This window comes from Boeremia exigua (assembly GCF_020726555.1).
Source record: "Boeremia exigua strain MPI-SDFR-AT-0100 chromosome Unknown C7974scaffold_3, whole genome shotgun sequence".
Lineage (NCBI taxonomy): Eukaryota > Fungi > Ascomycota > Dothideomycetes > Pleosporales > Didymellaceae > Boeremia > Boeremia exigua.
The window spans coordinates 1,177,516-1,203,260 of NW_025763520.1; the positions used below are offsets into that span (position 1 = coordinate 1,177,516).

Genomic DNA, 25,745 nt, shown 5'->3' on the forward strand with positions numbered 1-25,745 from the left:
ACCGTAGGGCTGCCGATCTGAGCGCTAAGCAGGCGGCAGGGGTCCTGGCGGCCGGGGCAGGTACGTCACGGCAGCCGAAATTATCGACGACGGTCGTCAGCACTCGCTGCAGCACTCCCAATAGTACAATTCACCATGTCGTCGCGCAATCCACCGCCCTGGGAGCGAAATGGCCGCGACCGCCCGCCACAGCGCCCGCCGGCGTCCAGCGTTCCCGCGAAGCGCTCGGCCGACACGCGATCGCACGACAACGCAGCGAAGCGGTCGAACAACGCGGCCGAGGAGGCGTGGGTAGCCGACGAGGACCGCTTCGTGCTGCAGCAGGCGAAGAAGAAGGCGGCGCTGCGCGTCAAGGGCGGGCGGGCCAAGCCCATCGACTGGCTGGCCGTCACGCTGCGCTTCATCGACCCGACCAAGTCGGTGCACGAGGAGGAGGTCGAGGACCACGAGCTGGACGTGCAGGACCCCGAGGGCGTACTGGAGGCGCTGGACGCGGCCGAGCTGGCGGAGCTGGAGAAGGAGATCGAGCACTACCTTGCGCTGGAGACGCACCGCGGCAACCGGGAGTACTGGAGCGTGAGCTGGCAGCCCATCATTGGCGCGGGACGCATTGCTGACCGACACAGGCCCTCAAGACCATCTGCAAGGACAGCCGCCGCAAGGCGCGGGCGTCGGGCGACGCGCGCAGCACCAGCGCCGTCGCGGCCGACATCGACCAGCTGCTGGCGCCCAAGACGTTCGAGCAGCTGGAGGCCCTGGAGGCGCAGGTCAAGCGCAAGCTGGACTCGGACGAGCCCATCGACTACGACTACTGGGAGCAGCTGCTGCGCAGTCTGCGCATCTGGAAGGCCAAGGCCAAGCTGCGCCGCGTGTCGCAGGAGATTGTGCGCGAACGCCTGCAGGCCCTGCGCAAGCAGCAGGCCGAGGCCGCCGTGGCAGTGCAGGAGCGGCTGCAGGCCAAGCTGGGCGACGCGTCGGCCGCTGCGGTCGCGTACGATGCGGCGCTCGACCCGCAGCCGCTGCTGAAGCTGCGCGCCGAGGACAAGGCCCTCCCGCAGGTCGCCGAGAGTGCCTTCCTGGAGGGCATAGTGAGTGTCCCCTGCGTGTCCCCTGCTGCAAACGCCCGCCCGTACTGACAGCGCCAGGCCGCCGACCGCAAGAAGACACAGAAGCTCGGCTACGTGCCGTCGCTGCGGGGCGCCGCCGACCACGCCGCCGTCGGTGACCAGCCCGCCCGCCACGGCGCTGCGACCGTCAGCGCGTCGCGATTCGCTCCCGTCGAGAAGGAAGACTACTCGCAGGCAACCATGGCCCTCTACGAACGCGAGGTCGCACGCGGCGTGGAAGAGGGCGAGGAGGTCTTCGCCGCCGAGGAACAGGTCACGACTGCACGACCACAGTGGGCTGGCACCTACAAGCCACGAAAGCCCCGCTATTTCAACCGCGTGCAAATGGGCTACGAGTGGAACAAGTACAACCAGACCCACTACGATCACGACAATCCCCCGCCAAAGGTTGTCCAGGGCTACAAGTTCAACATCTTCTATCCCGACCTCGTCGACAAGGCAAAAGCCCCAACGTACAAGATCGAGCGCGAGAACGGCCGCCGTCGGGGCGAATCTTTTGCTCCCGCTGGCGAGGACGACACGTGTCTGATCCGGTTCATTGCCGGGCCGCCCTATGAGGACATCGCCTTCCGCATCGTCGACAAGGAGTGGGACTATAGCGCCAAACGCGAACGCGGCTTCAAGAGTAGTTTCGACAAGGCAAGTACCGACAGCTCAGTCGTGCGACTCCAGCTCGCGCTACTCAACCCTGACCATCGCATGTTGGCTAACGAGGCGCAGGGCATTCTACAGCTGCACTTCCAGTTCAAGAAGGTTAGTCTTGCTTACACACGACCCTACCTCATTATACTGATTTGTTACAGGTTTACTATCGCAAATAGTCCACACACTCCACCTCGCGAGTTCTCCCAGGCTGTGCATGGACGTGCGACGCAGATCGAGCGTGACACCCGCCGACAGATGCCACTTTCTGCACACCAAGGCTCTCGTCATTCCGTCCCCATCATGCGAGCGCATGTGAGTGCATGCGACAACGCAGTGGCGGTGTCGCTCGACAAAACCATCCGGCCAGGGCCACTGCACTCGGGTACCAATTCCAGCGTCGACAAGCTGCCGGTTGCCGGCGGTGTATGTCCATGTTGAGCGGTGACGAATGCGTCAGGACTGATATCCAATCAAACGCAGACACTACCGCTGTCAGAGCGAATAAGGCAATCGCAATGAAGCTTTCACCGGACACCGTGTACTACGTTCCGTTGTGCCATCTCCAATTTCTTAGTCTGGCAGATTTCCGCGGTACCTGCTTGAGTCGATATGCAGGTCAACAACTGCTACATGTAGACTTTGTCGAGCCGTGCGTGAGTGCGCCGAAAACCAGTAACAATCGCTTGCTTGAGGCAAGTTTGAGCAACCAAGGCGGTTTGGCAATAACGAAGACCCCATAACGTCAGGATCGCGACGCACCGTGACGTCCGGAATGCCTGGATGGAAGGCGTCTGGAAATATTCTAGGAGATTCGTTGGAGCGGTCTACTCACTGCGATTCGTGGCCGATTTGACGTTACATGATGGTCTGAGCAGCATGCACGCTCCCGTCGCCAGCCCTACCGATCCACTTGTAGCAAGAAAATCGTTGGCTCCTCCGGCAATAATAGACAAATGCACCTGTCACTGCAATACCCTCATGCGGCATTAGACCCCGTTGGGTGTGGGTCATAGCCTGCGTCCGGTCCTTTCACGTTGTGTCACTCTTCTACGCGTCTGCCTTCAAGCGCATCCATGCTCTAACGTCTCCTTGTTTGTGGATGGCCCATGTCTGCAGCATCAATGATCAAGCTAGGCTGGCACCCGTACTTGGGTAGAGTGACAATGAGGTACCGACCCACGCCTTGGTCCATGATACAAAGGTACAAGTTGTTGCTTCACTTCTAGACTCGCTATTCCGTAGTTCCCCCGTCGAACCATCTCTTGCCATACCCTTCGTCTCACAGTTTCGTTGGTCTGCGCATCACGCCTCTGGATCGATATTCCGCACTTCCTGACTAGGCTTAGAGCACAACAGCGATGGCGAGCCCAGCTTCACCCCGTCTGCTCCCCGCTGCCGAGATCTCTGGAGACATCGGACCACAAGAAGATCAGAAGTACATTTTCCCTTCTGAACTGCCTGAAACAGCATTTTCGCCTACTTGCGAAGAAGACATGGCCATGGTGACTTCCAATCGAGCGATCGCACCTTCGGACGACAATCACACACAGCAAGCACCCATGGCTATCGGTCCTCAGGCAATGCAATGGACTTCTGACTACTACAATCCACACGAGATCCTTCAGCATGCATCCGCTTTTTCTGCGCCAGCCTACTTCACTGCAGACCCGTCTTGCGCTAGCTACCCCATGCCGCCCCACTATGACCCCCCCTACAACGCAAACCACGCCCTCAACTACCCACACGAATATATGAATTCCCGTCCCCGCGGCTACAACATGGACTTCTCTGGTTATCCTAGACACATGGCTACATCCTATCCGCCATCCACCTTCGTCCACTGCCCGCCGGACATGCCATCTGCCGACAGCTCCACGCAGCTCACGCAGCTAAGTGACGATTACGATCTGCAATATGCGGATTACTTCAAACAAGAAGACCAGCTTGACTACGCCAGCCCGTACTCGGGGACATCTCGCGCCTCGACTCCGTACTCGACTGGGCGCGAAGAGGACGAACCGATTGACAAGGAGCAGCCCTATGCGCAACTCATCTACCGCGCACTGCTTACTGCGCCGCAACACACGATGGTTCTCCGCGACATCTACGACTGGTTCAAGACGTACACTGACAAAGCAACGCACAGCGAGACCAAGGGCTGGCAAAACAGCATCAGACACAATCTCAGCATGAACGGCGTAAGTCCCGACCATATCTTACCCTCTCCCTCCACAAACCCACATGCTGACCTCCCCCAGGCCTTCGAGAAAGTCGACTCCCCCGCCGAAGCAACAACCAAAGGCTTCATGTGGCGCCTAACCCCCGCCTCGCTCCGCGAAGGCGTCAAATCCACGACCCGCTACCGCTCCAAAGCCCCACACAAGCGCACCACGCACCGCACCCCCCTCCCGCAGCGCCAAGCCTCGGGCGCAAAAGGCGGCCAAGCCTCCCGCCGCTCCACAACCCTGCGCCGCGCCCGCCCCCGCGCGCCCCCCTCCCCCTCCCCCGCGCCCCGCAGCACCCCCTTCTCCTTCCCCTGGCCCGAGCCATCCCGCTCAGACTCCCCCTACGACCCGCTCGCCTTCACGCCCTACCACCACGATCCCAAGGACGCCGCTTTCGAGCCCATGCTGGGTCTCGCGGCGCATCTCGTCTCGCCGCCGCGCAGCTACGCGGGCTCGCCCGGCGCGCCGTCGTTCGTCAGCGGCGACGCGGCGTTCGGCGAGGCTGCGTATGCCGGCGATCAGGCGTTTGGGGGCGAACCCGCGTATGCGCTTGAGCGTGCGCGCGGCGCGGAGCGGTTCTTCGATAGTCCGAGTCCTGCGCTGGAGCCGGTTACGCCGGTTGTAGCGCGGGGTTGGGAGGATGTGCCGCTGGGCGTGGATGTGTTTGATGAGTTGGCGGGGTTTGGTGGGGGGCCAGTGTAGGCCGTGGGGAAGGTTGGAGCTTTGTCTATGTCGCTCATGTCGCGTTAGGGTCGCGTTGTGGTGTTTCTTTTGTATGGCTGTGGTTGGCGGGGTTGGTTTCTTTCTCGCATCGTCGTGAGGTTGGGTTGGGTGTTTGTCAGACGGAGTTTGGAGTGGAGTTGGAGTTTGAGATTGACGTTGAGATTGACGTTGACATTGACACTGACGTTCAAAACTGGCCCGCACCACACTGTACTTGATTTCGTTTCGTACCGTAGACTGGGTATCAGCATGGTATTGGCCCGCGCCACCTTGTGCCTTTTTGAGTAGAGTAAAGACTGCAATCACGCACCGCGTTTCCTCACATCTCGTATCTTGTGTGTTGCCGGAACTGGGTTGACTGTGTGGCTTGTGCGTGGTTGCTATGTGTGTACGATGTTGTCAGTGGGAGTTAAGTGGTGACCACTCATCCTGGTAGAGGCTGCTGGGTACCTGGGTATCTAAGCGTGGCGGTATGTCGTGCTGAAAAGCTTCACGAATTCCGGTGTCATGTCTGGTTCACCGCACGAGCAACACATCACTTCGCTCACAGCACCACGCACGACACAGTGTCCGAACAAATGTCTTAAATTATGTACCGTAGAATCTTAAAATCATATCAACCTCTTCGAGTTCCCCCCCTTGGGCCCCGCCGCACTCGTGCAGTTGACCTGCTTCTCGACCCCCTCAATGCTGCCACAGCTAAACAGATTCGTGCCCGACGGCGACTTGACATCGATATTGCTGATATTAATGTTCTTGCAGACCGTGGGGCTGGAGCACTGCAGGTACCCGATCAGGGGATCGTACTTCTTGCTAGTGGTGCCCTTGAAGTTCTTGATCGTGATGTCAGAGATGGTCAGCTTGGACGGGAACGCGTTGCACAGCGTGATGTTCTTCTGCCCGTAGCACTGCGTGATCTCGATTGCGTAGTCGACGTTCGAGACCGTCATGCCGTCGTAGGTTACGTTGGTGACTTGGCCCAGGCCGCCGCCGCCCTGCAGATCGCCGGACAGCGCGGATGCGGTTCCGGGCCACACCTTGATGCGCGCGCCGTCCGAGGCGTTGGACATGGACACGTTGGCGACGTAGATGTTCTTCACGATGTCGACTTCGCCGGCGTACTGGCCGAGGGAGCCGACGGAGATGCCGTGCGAGCCGTTGCAGACGAGGTTCTGGATGACGATGTCGGTGGAGTTGGGCTTGAAGGAGACGCAGTCGTCGCCGTTGTCAATGACCGAGTTCTGGATCACGATGTTGCTGCTGCGGTACGTGTCCCAGCCGTCGGTGTTCTTGGCGGGGTTCTTGCTGGTGCTGCCGCCCTTGATGTCGATGTTGGAGAAGACCACGTCGGTCGAGTTGGCCACCAGTGTGTACCACTGCGGGCTGTACCGGAACTTCAGGTCCTCGATGCTGCCGCCCTTGAGCCCGATGACGCCGAAGAGGATCGGGCGCAGGATGTAAATGTCCTGGGCGTACAGATCGTACCAGGCCTGGCCGTTGCCGTCGAGGGTGCCGCCGCCGTAGACGTTGACGTCAGAGCCGCCGAGCTGGAAGAAGGTGGTGGCGTTCTGGAATGTCTGGTAGAACGCGTTCTTCTGCCAGTAGTCGGTGTCGTTGGTGAACTTGATAGTTCCCTGGATATCTACCAAGCCATTAGATACGCCTGAGCAGTGCAATTGAGATCAACTTACCAAGATCAATGCACTTGAGGAACGTCAAATCCAGCGCCGTACCAACGGTGTAGTTCTTGTCCTTGGGAAACACCACATGTCCACCATTATTACAGCTCTTCACCGCACTCAAAATGTTCGCTGAATCATCCTTCCCGTTGCCATTCGCCTTGACGACACACGTCCTGGTGCGCGCCGGCGAGGCCGGGAACGGCTTGCCGGGGTGGTGCGGCTTAATCGCATGATTAGGACGCCTGGAGGGCGCAACCTTCGCCGCGCGCTCCTCGACGGGCGACGCAAACGCCGCCGTAGCGAGCGCCAACGAGAGAAGCTCTGAGACACGCATCTTTGCAGGGGATGAAGATTTGAGTCCGGGAGGTCGACGAATGCAAACCGCGGTGCCATCCTCTGCAACCCCCAGCCGGTCCTTATATACCCTCTCCCCCGGTCCCTACACTGTCTGCACGCGCACGCACGCACCCCAGCCCGCGCGCACGGGAGATGAGGCGGAGAAACTCTCCCCACAATCCCTCACCCGCGTTGTCGTCGCGCGCCCCATGTCGCGGGGAACCGTGGCTAGTGGGTGGCGCTACCCCGGCTGCCCTGGCGCTACCGAAGCTCACCAAGCTTTTTACGGCGGCGCGGCGCCAATGATTGGAGGGAAAACAAGGCGCCGCGGCAACGGCATGGGCGTGGGTAAGCGCAATCTGGATATCGTGCCGGCTGCTCGGAAATATGCTGGGGTGCTGGCCGCGTGGTGTCGAGCCGGGAGTTGTTATCCAGGCGGACGAGGGAGGTGCGAGTGGTGCTTCACTGTAATTTTGATTCGGAGTGCTGCGGAAATGCTCTGACAATGCTTTGGGATGCTTTGGGATGCTTTGCGTGCTTGTTCTCGCTGAAGGTACTGTAATATCGGCGGCGATAGTGCACGGTGCAGCCACACTCGCGGTGTGTTGTGAGTCGCAAGCCGCGGAGCGGTCTCCTTTGCTTGTGACGTCCAATCTTGCGTTTGAAACCTCCCGGGCCTATTTCGTACATGAACCATGGACTACCGGTCGTGGGTCTCTGCAGTATCTCCCGCAATCAACACTCGCAAATTCTCTATCTCGGTTCTCCTTGACAAGAATCTCCGTGCCACTTCCTCCCCTGAACGCTCCTCACAGCCAAACCTCCCCCATCGGCCCGACTCTACCAGCATTCCCCATGCAGTGACAGGTCCCAGCAGAACGTCTGCTGGTCAGCTACCCTGCATTATGCAGGTGGAAGATAAATTGCATTACATGGTTTCTAAGATGACCCGTTGACAGCCGTTGATCGCTACATGGTACTGTTCATCGTCACTTCGTCCACAGTGTCGTCGCAACATAGACTACATATAAACTTGGAAATTTGCACTGTTACAGCTCAAAGATTCTGCACTGCTATCGCGTGAATTGAAGCTAAAAGACAGACCATGGAGAACAATTGGTAGTCAGATTTTGAATGCAAGATACAATCTGTTGGCTGCCAAATCAGCTGTACTATAATGTATGAAATAGTGAGATATGTCTTGTTTCTTCCTTGTTGCTTCTCGATTATCTGTGTCATGTGTCTCATTCCACATCATTTCTCTCCTCTTCTGCTCTGCTGTTTCAGATGTCAAGTAGGCCACTCCTCACACCCCAAAAATATTTGGCGGCCGAACATGACGATTTCGCTCGTGACAACGGTGTCGGATTGTTGAAGCAGCGGAATAATGGCATGTTCCCGTACAAACGAGGGGCCCTACTGATGCGCCGGACGTACAGATGATAGTTGTCCTGAAAGCACGTTGGCAACGAAGTCTATAGTAGGCATATCTTCTATCAAGCTACTGGCAAATCTTCTCCCAAAATCTCCTCGCTATCACTTTCTATGCAAGCTCTCTCACTGCGCATTGCTAGATGACATACGTGTTCTACTAGTTACCATTCCACTCATTAGCGTCCATGTCTAGCTCATTCTATGGTTCCTCATCACTGATGACGAAGTGTTTAATCTGTGGAAACCATCGTCTTGCACGCTCTTCCCAGTAGCCAGACAGCTGTTGGAACTCTTCTTCCGAGAGGCGGGATTCTAGGTCCACGTAAGGCTGAAGATGTAGCTTCTCTGATCTGAGGAGATACAGCCACGTAAACCCTGTACTGGAAAGCCAATTCCAGTCTCCACTACAGGAAATCTGTAGTTCGCGGAGCGAAGGACAATGCTGCTGACCAAACGCAGACATGACTGAGGTAAGGCTGAGAGCCTCTCCTAAGCAGTTGAGAGTAACCTCCTGCAGATGTGGCAAGGACTTTGTAAGGTGGTGTAGAAGTTCGTCATTGATGCCAAAAGCTTGCATTGGTTCACTAGGTTCGTCGATACTCAGTTCCATGAGCTGGGGACAGCGATCTGCCAACTCTCGTAGATCCGCTCCCAGGATGAGCGCGTCCTCCCTGGGTTCATAATGGAATCCAGTCAATCGAGAGAACTGTGCAGCAATTCGTAGGACGTTTTGTAGCTTTGGTAGATCGTGGTTATAAACATAGGCATGTTTTAGCTGCTCGCACCTAGCTCCCGCAGCGAGTGGCTTTAATGACCATTGAATACCCGGCCTAACTACGTAGATGAACTCCAGATAAGGCATACGTGGCAGGAAATGAGCCAGCGCCTGCCAGGAGATTTTTGCCTTGTAGGACGAAATATGAAGGCGCCGGAGGCCTGGACACAAGCGGCTGACCTCCTCAAGAAAGTGGTCGGTTAGAAAGCTGTCGCTGATTATAATGAGTGCTTTGAGGCCGGTGTGGACAAAATTAAGAATGTCCCTCTCCGTATATAGCCACTTGGCTCCCAATTGCCTGAACACCAGCTTCTTCAGTGAAGGGAACTGTAGTCGATGCATCGGCAGTTGCTCAGCTTCTTCGCTCCAAGTGTCAGGCTCACCCTCCAGTGTGAGATCATGGATGAAGTTGGCGTGGAATTGCGTGAGCCCGCGACGGGCCCATTTGGACGGGCCGCCACATTCCGGGTATATCTGCATAGAAGCAAGCTCTCCCCTGGAGACCTTCCACAAGACCCTCAAAGCTTCTTCATAAAACATCTTGTTGACCAACAAACAGTTGTAGAGCATGCTGGGTTCCACTTCCTCAAGTATAGCCGCCACTATCTCGCGTACGTAAAGTGCATGATGCATAACGATGGGTCCGGAAATAGGTCTGAATGTTGAGGAAGCGGCAGATTGTTGTGTGTTCTGGGATTCTAATTGTGTAGGGAAATGGTTTAGATGCTTCGGTCCTTGCACATTACATGCGACGGGCAGTTTTGGGTAGTGGGGCTGGGAGATATTGTCCTGCATCCGGCGGGCCATCAGTATGCGCTTCTTGTGTTGTTGTTCGAGCAGCATTATCTGTATCTGGTAGTCGTGCATCGCGGCTGACCAGCTCCAGCTGGCCGGGCTGCTGCGGCGGGCTCGGCTGCACTTTGGTAACTGGTACCAAAGAACCCTAGAATCCTGTTGTGGGGCCAAGGGTCAAGTATACCTAAGCGAACAGACGGTATTCGTCAAGGCTATTGGAGTGGCTAACAGTATGTGTGTGAGGAACCAAATGTCCATGTGATATGTTCGTGTAGTTCCACTGAGCTATTCTTGTGGGTACCTGCAATGAGCACGGGTCACAGTCATGTCACGTGCTATCACGTGACATGGCAGTTGCCCCGTCGCACAGTAGTACAACCTATCCCCAAACACACTCGTGTGCTCCCTCAAACAACATCTCAGATCGCGAGTTTCTTGTCAGTGTTGACCAATTTATCGCTTTTCTACCCCGATCTACCAGCTCTGGTTTCGTTGCTGTCTATTTGGAGGTTCTTTGGTCATCTTAATTCGTTTTCTGACGTGTGTCTTGACTACATACGTCTGTTTCAAGCAGCGAGTTCAAGCAACGCCAAGAGCACTCATAGCGATTCTGACTGGGAGGTTGTACTGCACGTCCCAGTATCCCCACTGCCTATCCATCGTCACAGCCGCGAAAGTGCAACCTCCTGTAGTCGTCGTATTATGAGTATACGTGATCCATATATCCTGGTTCCCGAAAGCAACCTTCGCTATGATCCAGATTCCAGTTCCGAGAGCTGGGAGACCAAGGGAGAGTAACGATGCCCATGCGCTGATCTTCAGCTTCCCGAGTATACGATAGCGACTGCGCGTACTAAAGAGCACAACAAGAGTGCATACAACGAATTGGAAAGCATTGATCAAGGTAAATAGGACCTGGACCAATTTCATGTCCAACAGCTTGGAGGCTACAAGGTCAGATGATTGTTCGAGCCAGTCCAAGCAGGATTGGGGCATGCGGGCGATCGAAGAAGGGTTGCTGACTGCTCGAGGCGTTTCAACGTATGTGGGATGATTTCCCTTGTCAAGCCAGGAGTATTTAAAATGGAGCGCGACAACTGCAAGTGACATACACCACTGGACGATGGTGACGACTGCAAAAGCCATCGATGCCCAGTACATTCTTGGACGTATCCGGTGAGTTGCAGTCTCGGTAACGCTTTGAAAGTCGGTATGCTTCGTTTCAGACCCCGAGTTTTCGTATAATGGCTGTGCTTGCTCAGTAAACACTCCCACCCGATTCGTTTCTTGACGGAGAACAGGCGCGTAGTCTTGCGTTTTGGATCCCAATAACCGCGTAAGCCAGATGTAGTTGAAAGGTACAAGCCACAGAATGACGCTGCATGAAATGTTACTACGGAGTTGGCAAGATTGGGTAACTGTCACACGTACCTGACCCACGAAAAACGGGTTGCATCTACTAACCCTTGGCTAGTCCTGACGAACCAAGCAACAATGCGGGCAAGATCGATAGGGAGTTGGATCCAGAACGTCACAGGAAGGCTCATATCCTGTACCTCAGCGTTCCTCTCGACGCTTCGGGTCGTCCACCAGAGACCGAGCCAGGTGAAGAGCAGGCTCACAAACTGCAGGGTGAAAGTGGGCCACCATGGTGTGAAGGCGTTCTGCGTGGGCAGTGTCGGAATCATGATCGGTATACCTGTCATGTGTTTGCAGTATCCTGCCTGAGATCCAGCCCAATCGCTGGCGAATAATGGGTCTGTAGTACCGCCGCCACGCGTGCCTCCTCCACCTCCTCCGCCCCTCCTTGGCTCTCTCGGCACGAGAGCATTTACTGATGCTGCAGTGTAGTTGACAGGGCATGGTTGCAGTCCAGTGTTCTTGAAAAGCTCGAAGGTACTGTACCCGGACTGATCTACGAACGTGCTATTGGCTTGGCCTCTAACAAGTGGGACTGAAACAAGTTGGAGAATTAGAAGAATATTGAACGGTGAACAAAGGGTTGGAAGTAGTTTCGCCATGGTTCAACTTGGTATCGTCGTAAGTCAACTTCGATACAAGATGGAGTGTGGTGGATTAACTTCTTAGGAGTGTTCATTTATCTCACTAGCAGGACAGAAGCTCCTACTATGTGCTACTCGCTGGAAATGTTATCTAGTTCGTCACAAGACACGTGTGATGCGCTGAGATGACCCCACCCCCTTCAAGGTCTCATTTGAATGGTTCTGTACAGCTCTGAGCGGGGTCCCAAACCAATAAGCGGAGCGCATTGCTTTCGAGATTTTGAATTGTGTAGTCGTCCTTCAGCTCGCTTCTTTGGCGTGTCATTGAACCAAAATTCTTGGATTGATCTGATGTGGGCTTGTCTGGAGCAGACCAATTCAGTCCCATATAGGTCACACCAGGCGATATCAGTGATTATAGATATGGTCCGCAGAGAAGTTCGGTCCTACTTCGTAACATATCCGCTTTCAGTTCTTGAATGCGAAAGTTCAGCGAGCTTCTCAAATCCAGACGTGGAGCTAATGGCTTGAGATGTTATTATTGATGAACAACACACTGAGTATTACGGCAAACCATCGCCTTGATGTAGTCCCTGGGTGCAAAGTCAACTTCGTCTCACCCAGTCGCTGGGCCCATGGGGTATACCAGCATCGGCACACAATGAATACCTTAAGACCAGATGGAGGACCAGGCCCTTCTAACGGAAAGCACTGTTTCGTACTGCCTCAGGAACTTTCGGTATCCGAAAGAAACGACTGCGACCATACAGAAGTGAGATATCTAGTCACGTGATAATCTCTTACCCTGAGTTCTAATTCGCGGGCTAACTATCCGACGTCAGCTTCAACCTGAGTCAGTGCAGCTCACAATTCACAGTCCTATATCCTAAGTCAGATCCACGATGCTGTCTCGATCGCAACAAGCGAATAGTGGCAGACAGTTGATGGAAAGAGATGTTACGTAAGTAATCATGAAGCGAGCGAGATACTTAAGCGAGACAACGCTCCAATGGTCAGTCAAACATTCACCACCATCATAACATCAGGCAGATGTCTCAGCCGCTCAGCCTTTCAGCTGCATTACCTTGCAGGATATCAAGCGAGAGCAACGCAAGAAAAGTGGGGCAATTCACCCAACAAGCTTCGCACGTGATCTTTCGTACACCGTTCAGCGGACTGGGAACGGGTGTCGAAACGAGAGCCTTCAGTTCTTCAGAGGGCTGATATGATGGTCACTACAAGCAACCTGTGCATTCTGCACTGATTCAAAATGCCGGCATGCAGCAGCACAGTCAACAAAGGAAGTTGTGGACATCCTACTGAACATGGGTCAACCCATGACCAAACCGTCGTGAGTGATCTGAACTTATTGAAGATAAACTCTATTATGAGTGCAGACACGCAACGACCCACCAGCAGCTGAAGACAGGCCCAGGCGAACACCACGTCACTAATGCAAAACGAAGGCCCACAGCCCTGTAGCTGACAACACACACAAGCCCATCATAAACCCCCCAATCCACCATACCACACACGCCGAATCCCCCGATCCAACAAACCATCCACCCTCTCAAGACCACCACTCCACCACTCCCACCATGTTGACCCTCGCCCTCACACTCCTAACCTACGCAACCCTCGTCCTCTCAACCCACCCCCTCCACTCCCCCCTCTTCCCACGCCAGACCACCTGTTCCGCCTCCAACAAACCCTGCGGCACGGGCTGCATCCCCCAAAGCGGCACGTGCTGCGAAACGTACTACTGCTTCTCGGGCCGTGCGTGCGACGGCGCGGGCGGCTGCGCGTGCCTCGCCACCGAGCAGAGCTGCGGCACGAGCTGCATGCCGGGCGACGCGGTGTGCTGCCCCGACGGGAGGTACTGCGATGCGGGGGAGTTTTGTGCGCCGGTTGAGGGGTTCTGTTGTCGTAATGTGAGTCTTGTTCATGTAGATGGGTGAGTGTTGAAGTGGCTGACGTGTCAAGGGCGAGGATCCGGCGACGTGTGCGGTGAGGCAGGATTTTACGCTGCCGGGGTCGGATGCTACGACGACAGAGGTGGGTACTACGACGGCTGGGGCGGAGACGACGATCGAGGCGGTGACGACGACCGCGGCAGAGACGACAGCAAAGGTGACCTCGTCGATTATACTTACGACTACGAATTCATCAAGTGTTACTGTCAGTGCGACGGGGACTACAACAGCTCCTATCGCTGAGTTCACCGGGGCCGCTTCGAAGAGGGGGACTGTCCTTGAAGTAGTCCTGGGTGCGATGGGCTTACTTGCTGCTTTGTAAGAAGTCGTGGACTGTAGGGCTGCCGTCATGGCAGATCGGCATGGTTGCTGAACCGCCATTGATAGGCAGCTTTGTTCTTCTCCGGATTTCTAAGTCTCTGTGTAGCTTTGAAAATAATTAACATCACTATCTCTCATGCTGGCTTATGTCTGTACTCACTCACTGCTGCCGCAAATTATTATCTAGCAGCCTATGACGGTAGAACACTCCCTCATGTCACGCAGAAAATAGGAAGTTGTTTTTTCACTCCATTCGACTACCCACATGATGCGTCCCTGCACTTCCAAAATGCTGTGCTATTGGGAGAAGTGCAGGCGGAACGTAGATTGTCTACAGGTGACAAGACAGACCCATGTCCAGCCTCCGGAAGGAAAAGCTGCTCGCGTGTCAAAAAACCATATCTAGATGCAAAAAAGTGGAAAAAGTCCACCGAGGCATCTTTAGCCGCCGTGTGTGCTGCTTCCCTCATCCAGCTCAAGATCCTCACTGCTTCGATCCGATCACTGCCACCAAATCACACCTAGTCGAATGTCCATAGATACGACGTTTGAGCGACCTTGAGGGCGCAACCAAGCAAGGTGGTCTCATTTGTAACGCTGTTCAGTTCATCCTCCCTCGATTTAAGCCTGCGCACACACTCGGCGATCACACTGTCTGATACCTCTTCGCCGGATATTTTATCATTGTGAATGGTAATGGAAAGGTCGCGGTGAAGTGATAGATGTGCTTCGACCATGTCGCACTGATGGTTCATGTAGATGGTAGGCCAGGGGAAGAGGGCGTATTCCGGGCCAATATCTAGTAAGCAAATCAAAAATTCGAGTAGCCGGTGGCGCACGCACTCTAGACTTTTGCTCGTGATGCAATGTCCGAAATACGGTGAATTGTATAGAGCTACATTTGTTGTGCAGACTAAGGCTGTAGCTTCGAGGAACTCGATGGCTTCTATACGAGTGTCTGCTAGGCTTTGCCCTTTCAATAGTCTGATATCGAGACAAAACTCAATAATACAGTCTTGGCGATGAAAATGCACATTGAGAAAGTCCAAAAGTCTTGCAAATTGCTGTTTGCCGCGTTCTGGAGGGCTTACAGTTACCCAGATATCGAGAGTGGTGTATTCGTAGTAGCTGAACACGGCATTGCGAAAGCGCTGGTTTGTCTGCAACAAGTCCGAGCCGGGTAGGGCTGCGTGCTCGTCAAGGTCGTACACAAGGATGTTCTCCGGTTGCAAGACATAGTCGAGGATCCTGGCTGCAACAGTGTAGGAGTGCAGTAAGTCGTCGATATTTACTTCTCGAGCTGGCTCTGTGAGTTTGCACCACTGTCCGGTAGTATTCTTCTGGTACTTCAGTTTGATCACATCGCTCATCTCACTCCTCTCTTCACCGAAACGCGTTGGAAGGACCAGGTCGACTCTGCTACCATTGTTTGAGAGATGTACAGAGTCGACTGTTCTCCAACAGCGTAGCAGACTGCACAAATCAGAGGGAAGACTCGACTTGTTAGAACTTGCTGCCTCGAGCAATAATCTGAGCGTCTGACTGGCGGCTTGGTAGTCGGATTCGGATGATTGTTCCATCTCTGTAGAACAGTAGTCTCCGGGTATAAAGCTGATCTGTGGCACTACAAAGCTGGGTTTGCTCCACTGCTGCCCTGATCCGAGTTCCGCTGCTTTGGAGAGTCTCGCAATCCTCTTCACCAGGGCAGTGACATCTATATGCAAAGGAAATCGTCGGCAATTGAAGTCGCTCATGATGTCGATTTGAATGTCGCGGAGAGATGCCATCCTTTTGCCTAGAGCAAGCAACCAGTCGCCAACCCTTGTGACTATCGGGTAGTTCATCCAGTCATCGACATTTCCGAAAGTGATCAGCCAAGTGTTGCAAGAGTACATGATACCGATTGCCTCTTGACAGATCGTCTTGCAGGTGAACAGAATGTTGCGGTTCGGAATGGCGCGAATTGCATCCCACTTCGACATCTTTCGATGACTGTACGCTTTCAGTGTGACAGGTGCATCATTCTCGAACATGGCCTTGTAGATGAGGTTGCGTATCTCCGGCGGTCGTTCCAGGAAAGGTGTGATGGCCATGTTGATCGCGCCTTCGGCCAGTGCGCCTCCAGAGTCGAGGTCTCGCGCTGCGCCGGAGTGCTCGAGTGCCGTACTTGCTGCTGCGGTGGACGCAACCGCACCACCCGCCACGCCCGTGGACACCGTGTCTGCCATCTACTCTCCCGTTAGCCTTGCACACACTCCCCGGCAGTGCACCACACTCACCGTAGTTTCCAATCGTGGAGTGCCAGCCATGACCACATCAGCAGGATCCGCCATCGTTGTTGACATGCGGTGGTGGATGTGAGAAGGTGATGATGTTGGAGCGGGGAAGGAGTGGGCGAGCTGTTATTGTATGCGGGCACTAGGTCTGTGCGCTAGCGCACGCGAGGCAACAGCGAGTGAAGGTGAAAGTGAAGAGGTGTTGCAAAATGTTGCCCTGCAGCTGCGTTACGCGAGGTAGCGTTCCTTCGCGATACTCGCGGCGTCTCGCATAGATGTACGAACTCCGCTGTGCGGCGAGATGCTTCTGCACCACCTAGCACTTCCTCGTAGGCTCTAACTCCCATGCAACTGATCTTAAAGCGCCGCATCCTCATCTAAGCCGTTCCACTCCTCCCAATGCAACCATGAAGCCGTGAGATGCGCCACACAGTCGATCAGCGTCGTATCGAACCCAGCCGGCGCATCCTTCATCCTCTCAAACCGCCGGAAGACCTGTCCGTACTGCTCTAGCCTCGCTCCAGTATCCCACGGGCGTTCTTCGTACCGCGGATCGCATATCACGCCAACCGCAGTGTCCGCTTCGCGTACGCGGCATTGGCCATCCATATACACTGGCGGGCACGACAGACGCGCCAGTTGCGGATGTAGGTCAAGGATATGGGCGAAGAGCCGCAAGAGTTGGGTTTTAATGTGAACGAGCGATGTGGGCGGGTCTGTTGAGGGTTGTCCGTCTAGTCGCACAGATACACTGCACAGCGCTGTAGCCGTGGCGGCAACAAGGCTTGTAGCGTTGAGGCGGATGTCGTATATACTTGTTGGGGCTTCTGTTACGACGTTTAACTCAATGATGCTTCCGAGTCTGTTGTCAGAGTCGGGTCTGAGTTCGAGCATCGTCTGAAACGCGGCAGAGGCGTCAAGTCGATAGTCGCGTTTGCTTGAGACGAGCTGCCAAAACGTTGTGCGTCTGAATGTGCGCCGAATGTAGGTCCTTAGGGTCTGGTTGACGTGGAGCAGCTCCTGCCAAGGGGGCGAAACGGTGTGATGATCAAGATCAAAAGTTATTCTGTCACCAGAATGGTTCAGATATCCAAAGACTCTATCTCGTATGTTGGTATTCGAAAAAAGCCCGTCCAAGTTCAAAGTAGGTTTGATGCTAGAGTATATGAGCTCATCGTCGCTCGAGAGCCTATATTCGAGTGGAGCAGAGGGTTTGGTCGACGTCGAGGAGAAAAACAACTTAAACTCTTTCCCATCACCGCCAACTACCACCCGATTCAAATTTCGCCAGCAACGTAAGAGGATCTTCAGATATTTATCCCTCGCCAAACGGTCGAGCAACCGGTTCACTGCTGCCACATTCAGCTTCCGCACATGTCGATTGTTTGCTTGCACGCAGAAAGTGACTGGAACTTTCTCACATTCGCGTGCGCTAAACATAAATCGGACAAGCGGAGTGATTTCGATCCAAGAATGTAGACGTACGAGGGATCCAGTCAGATCAATCTCAAGGCCAGTCATTAACGCACGCTTTTCGCCAATATCGCGAAGCCAGCGCCTGATGGGCTGCAAGAGGGCCAGTAGACGCGCCCCGCCTTCATTGGGAAAACCGAACATTCCCACAAAAGGATGCCTGCCATACACAAAACCGATTGTCTCTCGATATGTGGCGCGGCAGGTGTAGAGTAAGTTGATGCCACCGACAGAGCAGTGTAGCTCGCCTTGATTAGTGCACAGCAGCTTCCTCGGTTCGCTTGTATCAAATAAAGCAGCGTAGATGGCGTTTCGGATCTCAGGCGGTCGTTCAAGGAAGGGTGTGATCAGCGGGCTTTCTGACATCGCAGCACAACAGTCGCCTGGGCGTTTGCCTCTGTGGGCGGTTGCCTCTGTGGGCACTTGCCTCTGTGCGTGAATGGACGATGTAGATAGATCAAAATTTGAGATGGAAATCAACGACGGATGTTGGTTGCAATTCGCTAAATCAGCTGCAAGATGTAGGTGCAACACTAGGGCACGTGACGCGAGCAACACCATCCGTGAATAGTCAAACCGGACGTAGACCTCCAAGCCATGAGAAGCTGCAAATGCTCTGTCTTCACCACGCCTTAGTTATGGAGCCTAATTCAAGGATCCTTCTGCCACAGAGCTCTCTTCGATCCACTTCGAACGCTTGATAGTCACGTGATTCGACCCACACTACCTCCGTGCATCTTGACCACTCCCGCATCAAATACCTTCTGTCCCAACTCCGTGTTTCGACACACCTATCATATCGTGGTCACTTACCTATGTGTTGAAGTACCGACAAACCTCACCACCCAGAACCCCAAACCCAGCAAGCACAACAGAACCACGATGTACCACAGTACCGAACCAACCACCCAGACCAACACAGCACATAAGTCCAAGCAGAGAGCAGTCGACCAGCTTAGAAGGGTTATAAGTACCTACCCACAGAGTAGCGTACTTCAACCAACAAATCCAACCACCCATTCCCACCTCGACCAGCTACGCAAGTCTTCCAGCTTTCCGCACTGAGGTGGAGACAGACAGCGCATGCCCCAACCCAGCGCCACAACCGCCACACGTACGCTCACCTGTGTCTCCAGCGCTGTTCCGCATCACCCTCTCCACATCCCAAATGCTCTGCGTCGCAAAGGCAACAGCGTAGCCCAACGCACAAACGCAACCGTCTATTTTTATCGTACTTCGATTACTAAAGCCTGATCAACCCCCCAACCCCCCGTACCCCCACGCTTCCAAGCTCTCCACGCCGACGTAAAGACACAGCGCGCCATCCCAGCCCGGCACCCTAACCCGCTACGCCCCTTTCACTCATCGTCTACGCCACTGCTTCTCACACCCTACACCTACGGGCCAGGTAGGACTCGGTTCCTGGTTCGATGGCATGGCGTAGATATTCCAGGGTCGCGCCGGATTGACATGGGATAGCTGTCCTGGCTTAAGCATCGCGTGGTCATGGGGGCTGCGTGTACTGTATACATCGCAGTGACAACCGTACCTCGAACAGTGCGGCGGGTAGAGAAGCGGACAACGCGTTGGCATGGTGTGCATGGACAGCAGGTGAATGGTGGCAGCGTGGCTGTATCGTACTACAAGTGCAGAGAACAGAGAAGCATACAAGAGCGCAGGATACAAGATCGGATAGGAGCAGACCACGACTCTGTATCGACGGCCACAAAGCGCCTTCCCGCTGCAACCTTACGGTCACATCACCCAATACCATCCGCGTGCACGCAGCCCACCGCAGCGAGGAGCCCAACACGTCCACCTCGCTGCCTCAGCCCATCCACCGCCAATCTCGCACGGCTGGGGTTTTGCAGCACCATCAGCACTCCATTGCCAACTTTCGTGTGCTGATCTACTTTGTATTTGCGCCCGAGAGAGCGAGAGTCCACGAACAATAAGCGCAGCCAGGAGCGTTGGACAAGGTATCGAATTGCAGTAAAACAAGTACGTCAAGCCAATGGTGCTGATCTCATAGTCATGTTCGCGGCCGGCATCAACTGCGACCCTTCTGGGTGACTGGAGACGTCGGCTTGTATTGGTCCAGATCGCTGCTACCAGCATGCTATGTCCAGATGCACGTTCGACGTCGTTGAACACAATGAAAGTGTTGGCTGAATAGAGCACACCGACAGCCTCTTCGTGCTCAGTCCGACAGACGAGTAGAAGACCGGTGCCGCGCAAAGAAGACGGCTTGATAGCAGCAGCTATTGGAGTCTTTGCGTCGCCGAAGTTTTCCTCTTCGCGGCAAAGTTGATAGCGTGGAACAATGTCGATCGGTTCGTCGCATCGAAAGAGTAGGTAATAGATCCAATCACGGAGCAAGTTTGGAGGAGGAAGGCTACAGAAAGCAACTTTATCCCCGCGCGTCCACCCCGAGAGTGAAAGTGCGCAACACAGTCCGGCGACGCCACTCACACCTCCTCCAACCCCCCCTCATCCGCTCCAACGGGCACGACGTACGGCGCCGGCTGCCGTGGCAAGTACACCGGGCAAATCCCGTCGACCTCGGGCCTCGCCATCTTCAGCCGCAGTGCCGCGGCCAGCACCTTGGCCTGATTGATGCCGAACTCGCGCTCGAAGCGGCCGAGACACGCGACGATGAAGAGCTGCGCGGCGCGCTCGGCCGTGGGCATCGCACCGGCGATGTACAGCGCCCAGAGGGTGGAGTGGCCGCCGGAGACGCGGACGACGGGGAGGCGGTCGGCGACGTTGGTGCTGGCGACGAGGGTCGGGGAGACGGGGACGAGTTCGTTGCGGAAGTTTTCGAAGAAGAGTTTGTGGGGGGTGGAGAAGGGCTGGGGTGGGGTTTGGGGGACGGGTTTTGCGTCGTGGCATGAGGGTGTTGCGGACGGTGGGTTCAACGGTATGTGCTCTGCTTCTTGGGGTGCGACCTTGGGCACGTCGTGGAGGAACTGCGGCGCGCTGGCGAGAATGTCGGACTGGAGCGTCTGCAGCTGCTCGATACTCCTGGCGAGCTGCTGGAGATGCTGAGGGCTGGTGAAGACCGGAGGCGACGTAGCCAGCCCAGCCAGAACCGTGTTGCGGATGATGTCGTGGATGTAGATCTTGGTGTAGCGCACCCAGTTCCACGTCTGCGCTGTAGCGTGGCTAGGGTAGATGTGGTACGTGTCGCCAAAGACAAGAGGACTGGGAGTGGAAAGCGCGATCTCCTCGTAGCTCCACTCCAACCCCGCAAATTCGAAGACTCTCTCCGCAGCAGCGTCAAGCTCTAGTGCGCGGTGCAGTATGCTCTGCAGGCTCATCGCGGCACTGCCCATAATCTCTGCTCGGAAATTGATAACGTCTTGCTGCAGAAAGAAGAAGCGATTCCTGGGGTCTGCGTCGTCGGAGTGCTTCTTGATCTCGATGTTCATCTCCTGCACATATGCTGGCAGGGCGATGCCGTCGGCCAAGCAGTTCATCGTCAGCAGTGCGACAGAGTGCATGTACATGCGTCTGCCCGCAGGCGACGCAAACTGGTTCATGCCTCGCATCTTGACGAGAGAGGCAGCTCCAGCGACGTGCTCGCCCCAGGCGTGGAGCGTGTACTCGTTCGATGTCGCTTCAAACATGCCCAACAGCGTGATGGCTAGCAGTGTCGTGTCTGAAGTAACGTCTTTGGGATGAGTGATGGCGTTGTTGGTCATTTTGATGGCGTCCAGGTACCATCGGGTGGCATTGCCTTTGAGCGTGGTGTCGCGGTAGATGTTGGCCACGCCCGCGAGTCCCAGGGCGGTCATCGATGTAGCAACGAGCGGATGGAAGCCATTGGTCGCGAGGTGCTTGTGATACGTATCAGACTGGATTGATGGCTGATCGAGGCCAATGGCGTAATGGGACATGAAGTAAGCAATGCCCTGGTCGATCAAAGGAGCCAGGAGTAGGCCGCCGGGCAGTTGCTGAGTTTTGAAATATGGCGACATGGGCTCGTATGAGGCGGCCGAATAGCCGCTATTCACATGTCGTGCATCGCGCAATGCAATCGCCTTTGCTTTCGCGCTCTTCGCCTTGACCTCCGTTTTGGCCGTCTCGTCGTGGAAGAAGGCATCCACATTGCGGTCATAGCCCGGACATTTAATCTTGACTTTTGCACATTTCAGGCATCCTCCGGGAGTCTCGTCGCACTGGAGCCGTCAACATTGATGAGTGCCAGTTCATGTGATACTGACCTTGATCTTGCGCTCGCGGCAACTCTTGCAGCCCGTTGACGGGCGGCCGCGATATACCATTCTGGACGGTCGCAGTGCCTACTCCGAAGAGGAACAACACACGATACGCCCATTGCTGAGATAAGACGTCGAGCACTTAGTGGAGATGGTGCGTGGCTGAGGTTGACAAGCGGGGCGCCTGAACCACATACTGTACCGTAGCGGCTCACGATCGGACCTTCCTCCGCTGCGGGCAGGCACAGTCCATACAACCTATCTACATATAATCTCGAGAAGATTATCCCAGGACGCTGTAGGATTGGTCGGGTTGGTGTGATGGGTACATCCAAAGCGGAGATAGATCTGCATCGTACTGGCCAGACATCACGACTCCACCATTGCAAACACCATTAACAAAAATCTACCTCCTCCTGATATCGCACACCCTTCTTCACACTTGCGCGCTCGCAGATCGCGCTCCAGGTCTGGATATATCCACCGACCACGGCACTCCGATGCGCTAAATCAGCCGCGGCTCGGACATTTCCTTAACCCCGCCCCACCCGTCCTTCCACCTTCACCTCATGTTCCATTTCCACTCCGTCCCGCTGCTCGCACACCTGCGCCAGCCGCCGTACCGCGCCATGACGACCACCTCTCCGCCCGCCTCTCCACCTACCTCCGCCCCGTCCGTGTCGGAGCCCACGGAGCCGTTCCCCTTCCTGGCCCTCCCCCTCGAACTCCGCGAGCAGATCTACGAGCTCTACTTCCGGCCAGCAGACCGCCTGCACACGTCGTCGGAGCTGGAGAACTCGGGCTTCTATGGGGGCGTGTATAAATTCGACCTCCGACTACTGCAGGTGGGGAAGCAGGTCAGCGCGGAGGCGCAACGGGTGTGGCGGAGGGAAGTGCGGATGGTGAAGGTCGGCACACCGTGGCCGAGCGCAGGTATATGAAATACGACCTCCCTCGCAAACAAATACTGACCCCGCAGTCAACCACATCTCGTCCGAGGGCCTCGTCCCCATCGTGTGCGCCGACAGCCGCGCCGACGCCTTCACCGCGCACCACGCGCTGATCCAAATCACCGCGCCCTTCCACCAAGCCGGCCCCGAACACGCCGTCATTCTGCTGCTCGCCGACCTCCCCCTCTTCGCGCAGACCTGGCACTACTCGGCCCTCAGCTACCCCATGCTCAACGACCGCCTCGCCACGGCCTTCACCCTGCGCGACCCCGACATGGACCACATCGACGAGGACACGCCGCCGCCGACCCCGCTCGCCCTGCAGCGCGCCATCCTGCTCCCCTTCGGCTGCGTCAAGGGCCTGCACGCCCTGCGCACGACCAACTTCGCCCCCGCCGTCGCCGCCGAGCTGCGCGCCGCCATGGCCGTGCCCGCCCCCACCCTGCACCAGGCCTGCGACTCCGCGACCGCGCTGCTGGCCGCCGGTGACGCCGCGCTGCCCGCCGACCCCCGCGCCGCGCTCGCCCTGTACACCCAGGCCTTCCACGCAATCCACATCATCATCGCAGGCCGCACGCGGCGCGTCCTCGCCGACCCGTTTTTCCACGCCCACATCACCGCGGGGCCGTGGGCGGGGCACACGGGCATGACGGTGCGCGTGATCTTGCGTCTGCGCCTTGTCGCGCGCGTGCTGAGCGCGCATCTGGCGCTGGGCGCGTGGGGCGAAGCCGCGTTCTGGGGGATGCGCAGCGTGCGCATCATGGGCGACGCAATGGACTCTGAATTCGAGCATTTCCTGGCGGATCTCGTGGGCGGCGAGGACGTGGGGTGTGTGTTTGCGCGGGCGGGCGTGGCGATGTGGAAGATGAGAGATGAAGGGGGGTGGGAGAAGGAGCTGCGGCTGTACGAGGGCGAGGCGCGGGCCGGTGTTGAGACGCTGCTGCGGGGGAGTCTGAAGCACTTGCGCAAGCCGGGCGGGCGCGAGCGCGTACGCGCTGAAGTCGAGCGGTGGGGGCTGCCGCGGGAGCTGGTCAGGATCTTCGACGAGCCGGTGAGGGCGCGCAGCGACGGGAGCGAGGCGGTGAATTTTGATCCCACGGAACACCCGGCTGTGTGGTTCTGAGCGATGCATGAGGGTGTCCGCGGCGCCGTTCCCACGGACAGCCCAGCTCCCACACAAACCGTCCTTAGTTCCGAGACGCAGGGCAGACAGACGTAACAGCTCAGCCTGTGGTCCCGTCGTCTCGTCACCAGCTCACGAAACGGCGACCGGCCCGAGCCTAAGCGTCGGAACGGTACGAAGCGTGATGCGGCGACCGGAGGAGCACAAGAGGAAGAAAGGAAACCAACAAGACGGTGAAGAGAGGCATACCCCTCCCCACCAGTATCAGCATCATCAGCGATAGTATTCACCTCAGCATCAGCAACAATAGCAATAGCAATAACGCCAACATTCCATCTCCATTCCGATCCCGATCCATCCCCTTTCCATTGCGTGGTGTGGCGGCCGGGGGGCGGGGGCCAGGGTGGGGAGGGGAGTGGTGGTGGTGCATTGCAGTGCCGTGCTCACACAACACAACACATCCCATCCCTTCTCTTCTCTTCTCTTCCCTTCTCCAAGCCCAGCGAGCATCCGTGTCCCCCCGGGCATCGTCTAATGGCCCTCACGACGCGTTCGCTGCTCCCGGAACACGGCACGGGTGCTGCGCGCTGGGTGGAGCGTGTTTGCTGCGTGCGCTGCGCTTGGGTATGGGTATGTGTTTGGAGGCGGGTTGGCTTGATGATGGACCTGGTGTGCTGGTTCTTGTACACAGCTCGCAGACGACAGCTCGCAGACGACAGCTCTCGCACACAGCTCTCAGATGACAGCTCTCACACCCTAATTCCACGCCCCACGCCCTAAGCCCCATAGCGCAGGCCCACGTAGGGGAGCAGGCGGACGCGGCCCGAGTGCGTCTCATCTCATCGCACGCAAGCCGCGTGGACGCTCGTGCAGGCCAGTGAAGCCCTGTGAACGCCCATGCAGGCCAGTGCAGGCCAGTGCTGGCGTGGGAAGACCGTTGGAGACGTGTCTCATCCGTTCAACACGTCCATGCAACCCACTTATCTAAGTCCCAGCCCACCAAGTCCCAGCCTCTCAAATCCCAGCCCATCAAGAGCGCCAGCGGAGCACACCACGCACGAGTTGGGCCACCGGGTGTGGGTAGGGAGGGTGCGCGGGGTACTTACGTATGGAGGGCGAGAGAGCACGGGTAGGGAGGAGAGCATAGATGGGGAGGAGAGCACAGACAGTGTAACGACACAGGTAACAAGAACCTCCGATACGGTTTCAATTCCACTACGAGGTGTATAGGAGCACTAGGAAAGTCGACAACTATGAAAAATCTTATTCGCAGATCTTGTACAAAGAATACTTAAAACTATCTATCCTACACCTGCTACAACCTGTGCTTAATACCTACGAGTCTCGGTTGGTCACAGATAGATATAGGGTGACTACAGAGACGTGTCAGAACCAGGTCGGAGGGGTGCTTGAACTGGTTGGCTACAGATGGGCTTGGGTTTTGCCTCAACTGCAAGTCGGAACCGAGTCGGAGGGAGCTCAAGTTGGTTGATGTTTTTCGTAAGATTCGAGTTTTGGTGTTTGATTCTTACAGACAGGGACGGGGTGGTACGAGATACAAGGCACGAGGAGAGGATACAGTGCGTAGAAGGGGCCAGGCCAGGACAGGACAGTGTTATAGAGCGGAGCGTGCTGCGGGCGCTGAGTGTAGACGGCATACGGGG

The 25,745-nt window shown here is 56.1% G+C and overlaps 10 protein-coding genes across 10 annotated transcripts; 3 read left to right on the top strand and 7 right to left on the bottom strand.

The window, feature by feature from the left end:
- Window positions 1–135: 135 nt before the first annotated feature.
- On the top strand, window positions 136–1,948 carry C7974DRAFT_431792 (mid region of cactin-domain-containing protein; the record flags this gene model as incomplete). Its single annotated transcript, XM_046144806.1, has 5 exons — window positions 136–576; window positions 627–1,088; window positions 1,146–1,766; window positions 1,848–1,880; window positions 1,931–1,948. 5 exons carry the CDS (start codon window positions 136–138, stop codon window positions 1,946–1,948), a joined length of 1,575 nt encoding a protein of 524 aa, XP_046000163.1.
- A 998-nt stretch (window positions 1,949–2,946) lies between these two features.
- On the top strand, window positions 2,947–4,721 carry C7974DRAFT_449069 (uncharacterized protein). The gene is made up of 2 exons (XM_046145693.1): window positions 2,947–3,970; window positions 4,031–4,721. Exons 1-2 carry the CDS (start codon window positions 3,131–3,133, stop codon window positions 4,697–4,699), a joined length of 1,509 nt encoding a protein of 502 aa, XP_046000164.1. The 5' UTR covers window positions 2,947–3,130; the 3' UTR covers window positions 4,700–4,721.
- Window positions 4,722–5,151: 430 nt separating this feature from the next.
- On the bottom strand, window positions 5,152–6,939 carry C7974DRAFT_126769 (pectin lyase fold/virulence factor). The gene is made up of 2 exons (XM_046135273.1): window positions 6,412–6,939; window positions 5,152–6,362 (listed from the first exon to the last, which is right to left on the bottom strand). Exons 1-2 carry the CDS (start codon window positions 6,734–6,736, stop codon window positions 5,332–5,334), a joined length of 1,356 nt encoding a protein of 451 aa, XP_046000165.1. The 5' UTR covers window positions 6,737–6,939; the 3' UTR covers window positions 5,152–5,331.
- A 1,060-nt stretch (window positions 6,940–7,999) lies between these two features.
- C7974DRAFT_387930 (uncharacterized protein) lies at window positions 8,000–10,003 on the bottom strand. Its single transcript, XM_046141226.1, has one exon. It carries the CDS (start codon window positions 9,812–9,814, stop codon window positions 8,372–8,374), a length of 1,443 nt encoding a protein of 480 aa, XP_046000166.1. The 5' UTR covers window positions 9,815–10,003; the 3' UTR covers window positions 8,000–8,371.
- A 173-nt stretch (window positions 10,004–10,176) lies between these two features.
- Window positions 10,177–11,763, bottom strand: C7974DRAFT_469733 (uncharacterized protein; the record flags this gene model as incomplete). The annotated part of the gene is made up of 2 exons (XM_046146437.1): window positions 10,177–11,120; window positions 11,174–11,763. The coding sequence occupies 2 exons, from the start codon at window positions 11,761–11,763 to the stop codon at window positions 10,322–10,324; spliced, it is 1,389 nt and encodes a 462-aa protein (XP_046000167.1). The 3' UTR covers window positions 10,177–10,321.
- A 1,400-nt stretch (window positions 11,764–13,163) lies between these two features.
- On the bottom strand, window positions 13,164–14,069 carry C7974DRAFT_449073 (uncharacterized protein; the record flags this gene model as incomplete). The annotated part of the gene is made up of 1 exon (XM_046145694.1): window positions 13,164–14,069. The coding sequence occupies one exon, from the start codon at window positions 14,067–14,069 to the stop codon at window positions 13,392–13,394; it is 678 nt and encodes a 225-aa protein (XP_046000168.1). The 3' UTR covers window positions 13,164–13,391.
- Window positions 14,070–14,286: 217 nt separating this feature from the next.
- Window positions 14,287–16,400, bottom strand: C7974DRAFT_449079 (uncharacterized protein). Its single transcript, XM_046145695.1, has 2 exons — window positions 16,319–16,400; window positions 14,287–16,267 (listed from the first exon to the last, which is right to left on the bottom strand). Exons 1-2 carry the CDS (start codon window positions 16,382–16,384, stop codon window positions 14,561–14,563), a joined length of 1,773 nt encoding a protein of 590 aa, XP_046000169.1. The 5' UTR covers window positions 16,385–16,400; the 3' UTR covers window positions 14,287–14,560.
- A 68-nt stretch (window positions 16,401–16,468) lies between these two features.
- On the bottom strand, window positions 16,469–18,273 carry C7974DRAFT_387936 (uncharacterized protein). The gene has a single exon (XM_046141227.1). It carries the CDS (start codon window positions 18,152–18,154, stop codon window positions 16,673–16,675), a length of 1,482 nt encoding a protein of 493 aa, XP_046000170.1. The 5' UTR covers window positions 18,155–18,273; the 3' UTR covers window positions 16,469–16,672.
- Window positions 18,274–20,256: 1,983 nt separating this feature from the next.
- C7974DRAFT_305795 (uncharacterized protein) lies at window positions 20,257–22,074 on the bottom strand (the record flags this gene model as incomplete). The annotated part of the gene is made up of 3 exons (XM_046138041.1): window positions 20,257–20,640; window positions 20,881–21,969; window positions 22,015–22,074. 3 exons carry the CDS (start codon window positions 22,072–22,074, stop codon window positions 20,257–20,259), a joined length of 1,533 nt encoding a protein of 510 aa, XP_046000171.1.
- A 563-nt stretch (window positions 22,075–22,637) lies between these two features.
- C7974DRAFT_305413 (uncharacterized protein) lies at window positions 22,638–24,081 on the top strand (the record flags this gene model as incomplete). The annotated part of the gene is made up of 2 exons (XM_046138028.1): window positions 22,638–22,941; window positions 22,988–24,081. 2 exons carry the CDS (start codon window positions 22,638–22,640, stop codon window positions 24,079–24,081), a joined length of 1,398 nt encoding a protein of 465 aa, XP_046000172.1.
- Between the last annotated feature and the right edge of the window lie 1,664 nt (window positions 24,082–25,745).

Coding starts and splice junctions, on each gene's coding strand:
- C7974DRAFT_449079 (XM_046145695.1), bottom strand. CDS start 16,384: ATGTCAACAACGATGGCGGATCCTGCTGATGTGGTCATGGCTGGCACT. Junction 16,268..16,318: donor CTCCACGATTGGAAACTACG/GTGAGTGTGGTG, acceptor ACGGGAGAGTAG/ATGGCAGACACGGTGTCCAC.
- C7974DRAFT_126769 (XM_046135273.1), bottom strand. CDS start 6,736: ATGCGTGTCTCAGAGCTTCTCTCGTTGGCGCTCGCTACGGCGGCGTTT. Junction 6,363..6,411: donor CCTCAAGTGCATTGATCTTG/GTAAGTTGATCT, acceptor ATGGCTTGGTAG/ATATCCAGGGAACTATCAAG.
- C7974DRAFT_387930 (XM_046141226.1), bottom strand. CDS start 9,814: ATGCACGACTACCAGATACAGATAATGCTGCTCGAACAACAACACAAG.
- C7974DRAFT_387936 (XM_046141227.1), bottom strand. CDS start 18,154: ATGTCAGAAAGCCCGCTGATCACACCCTTCCTTGAACGACCGCCTGAG.
- C7974DRAFT_449069 (XM_046145693.1), top strand. CDS start 3,131: ATGGCGAGCCCAGCTTCACCCCGTCTGCTCCCCGCTGCCGAGATCTCT. Junction 3,971..4,030: donor ACAATCTCAGCATGAACGGC/GTAAGTCCCGAC, acceptor GACCTCCCCCAG/GCCTTCGAGAAAGTCGACTC.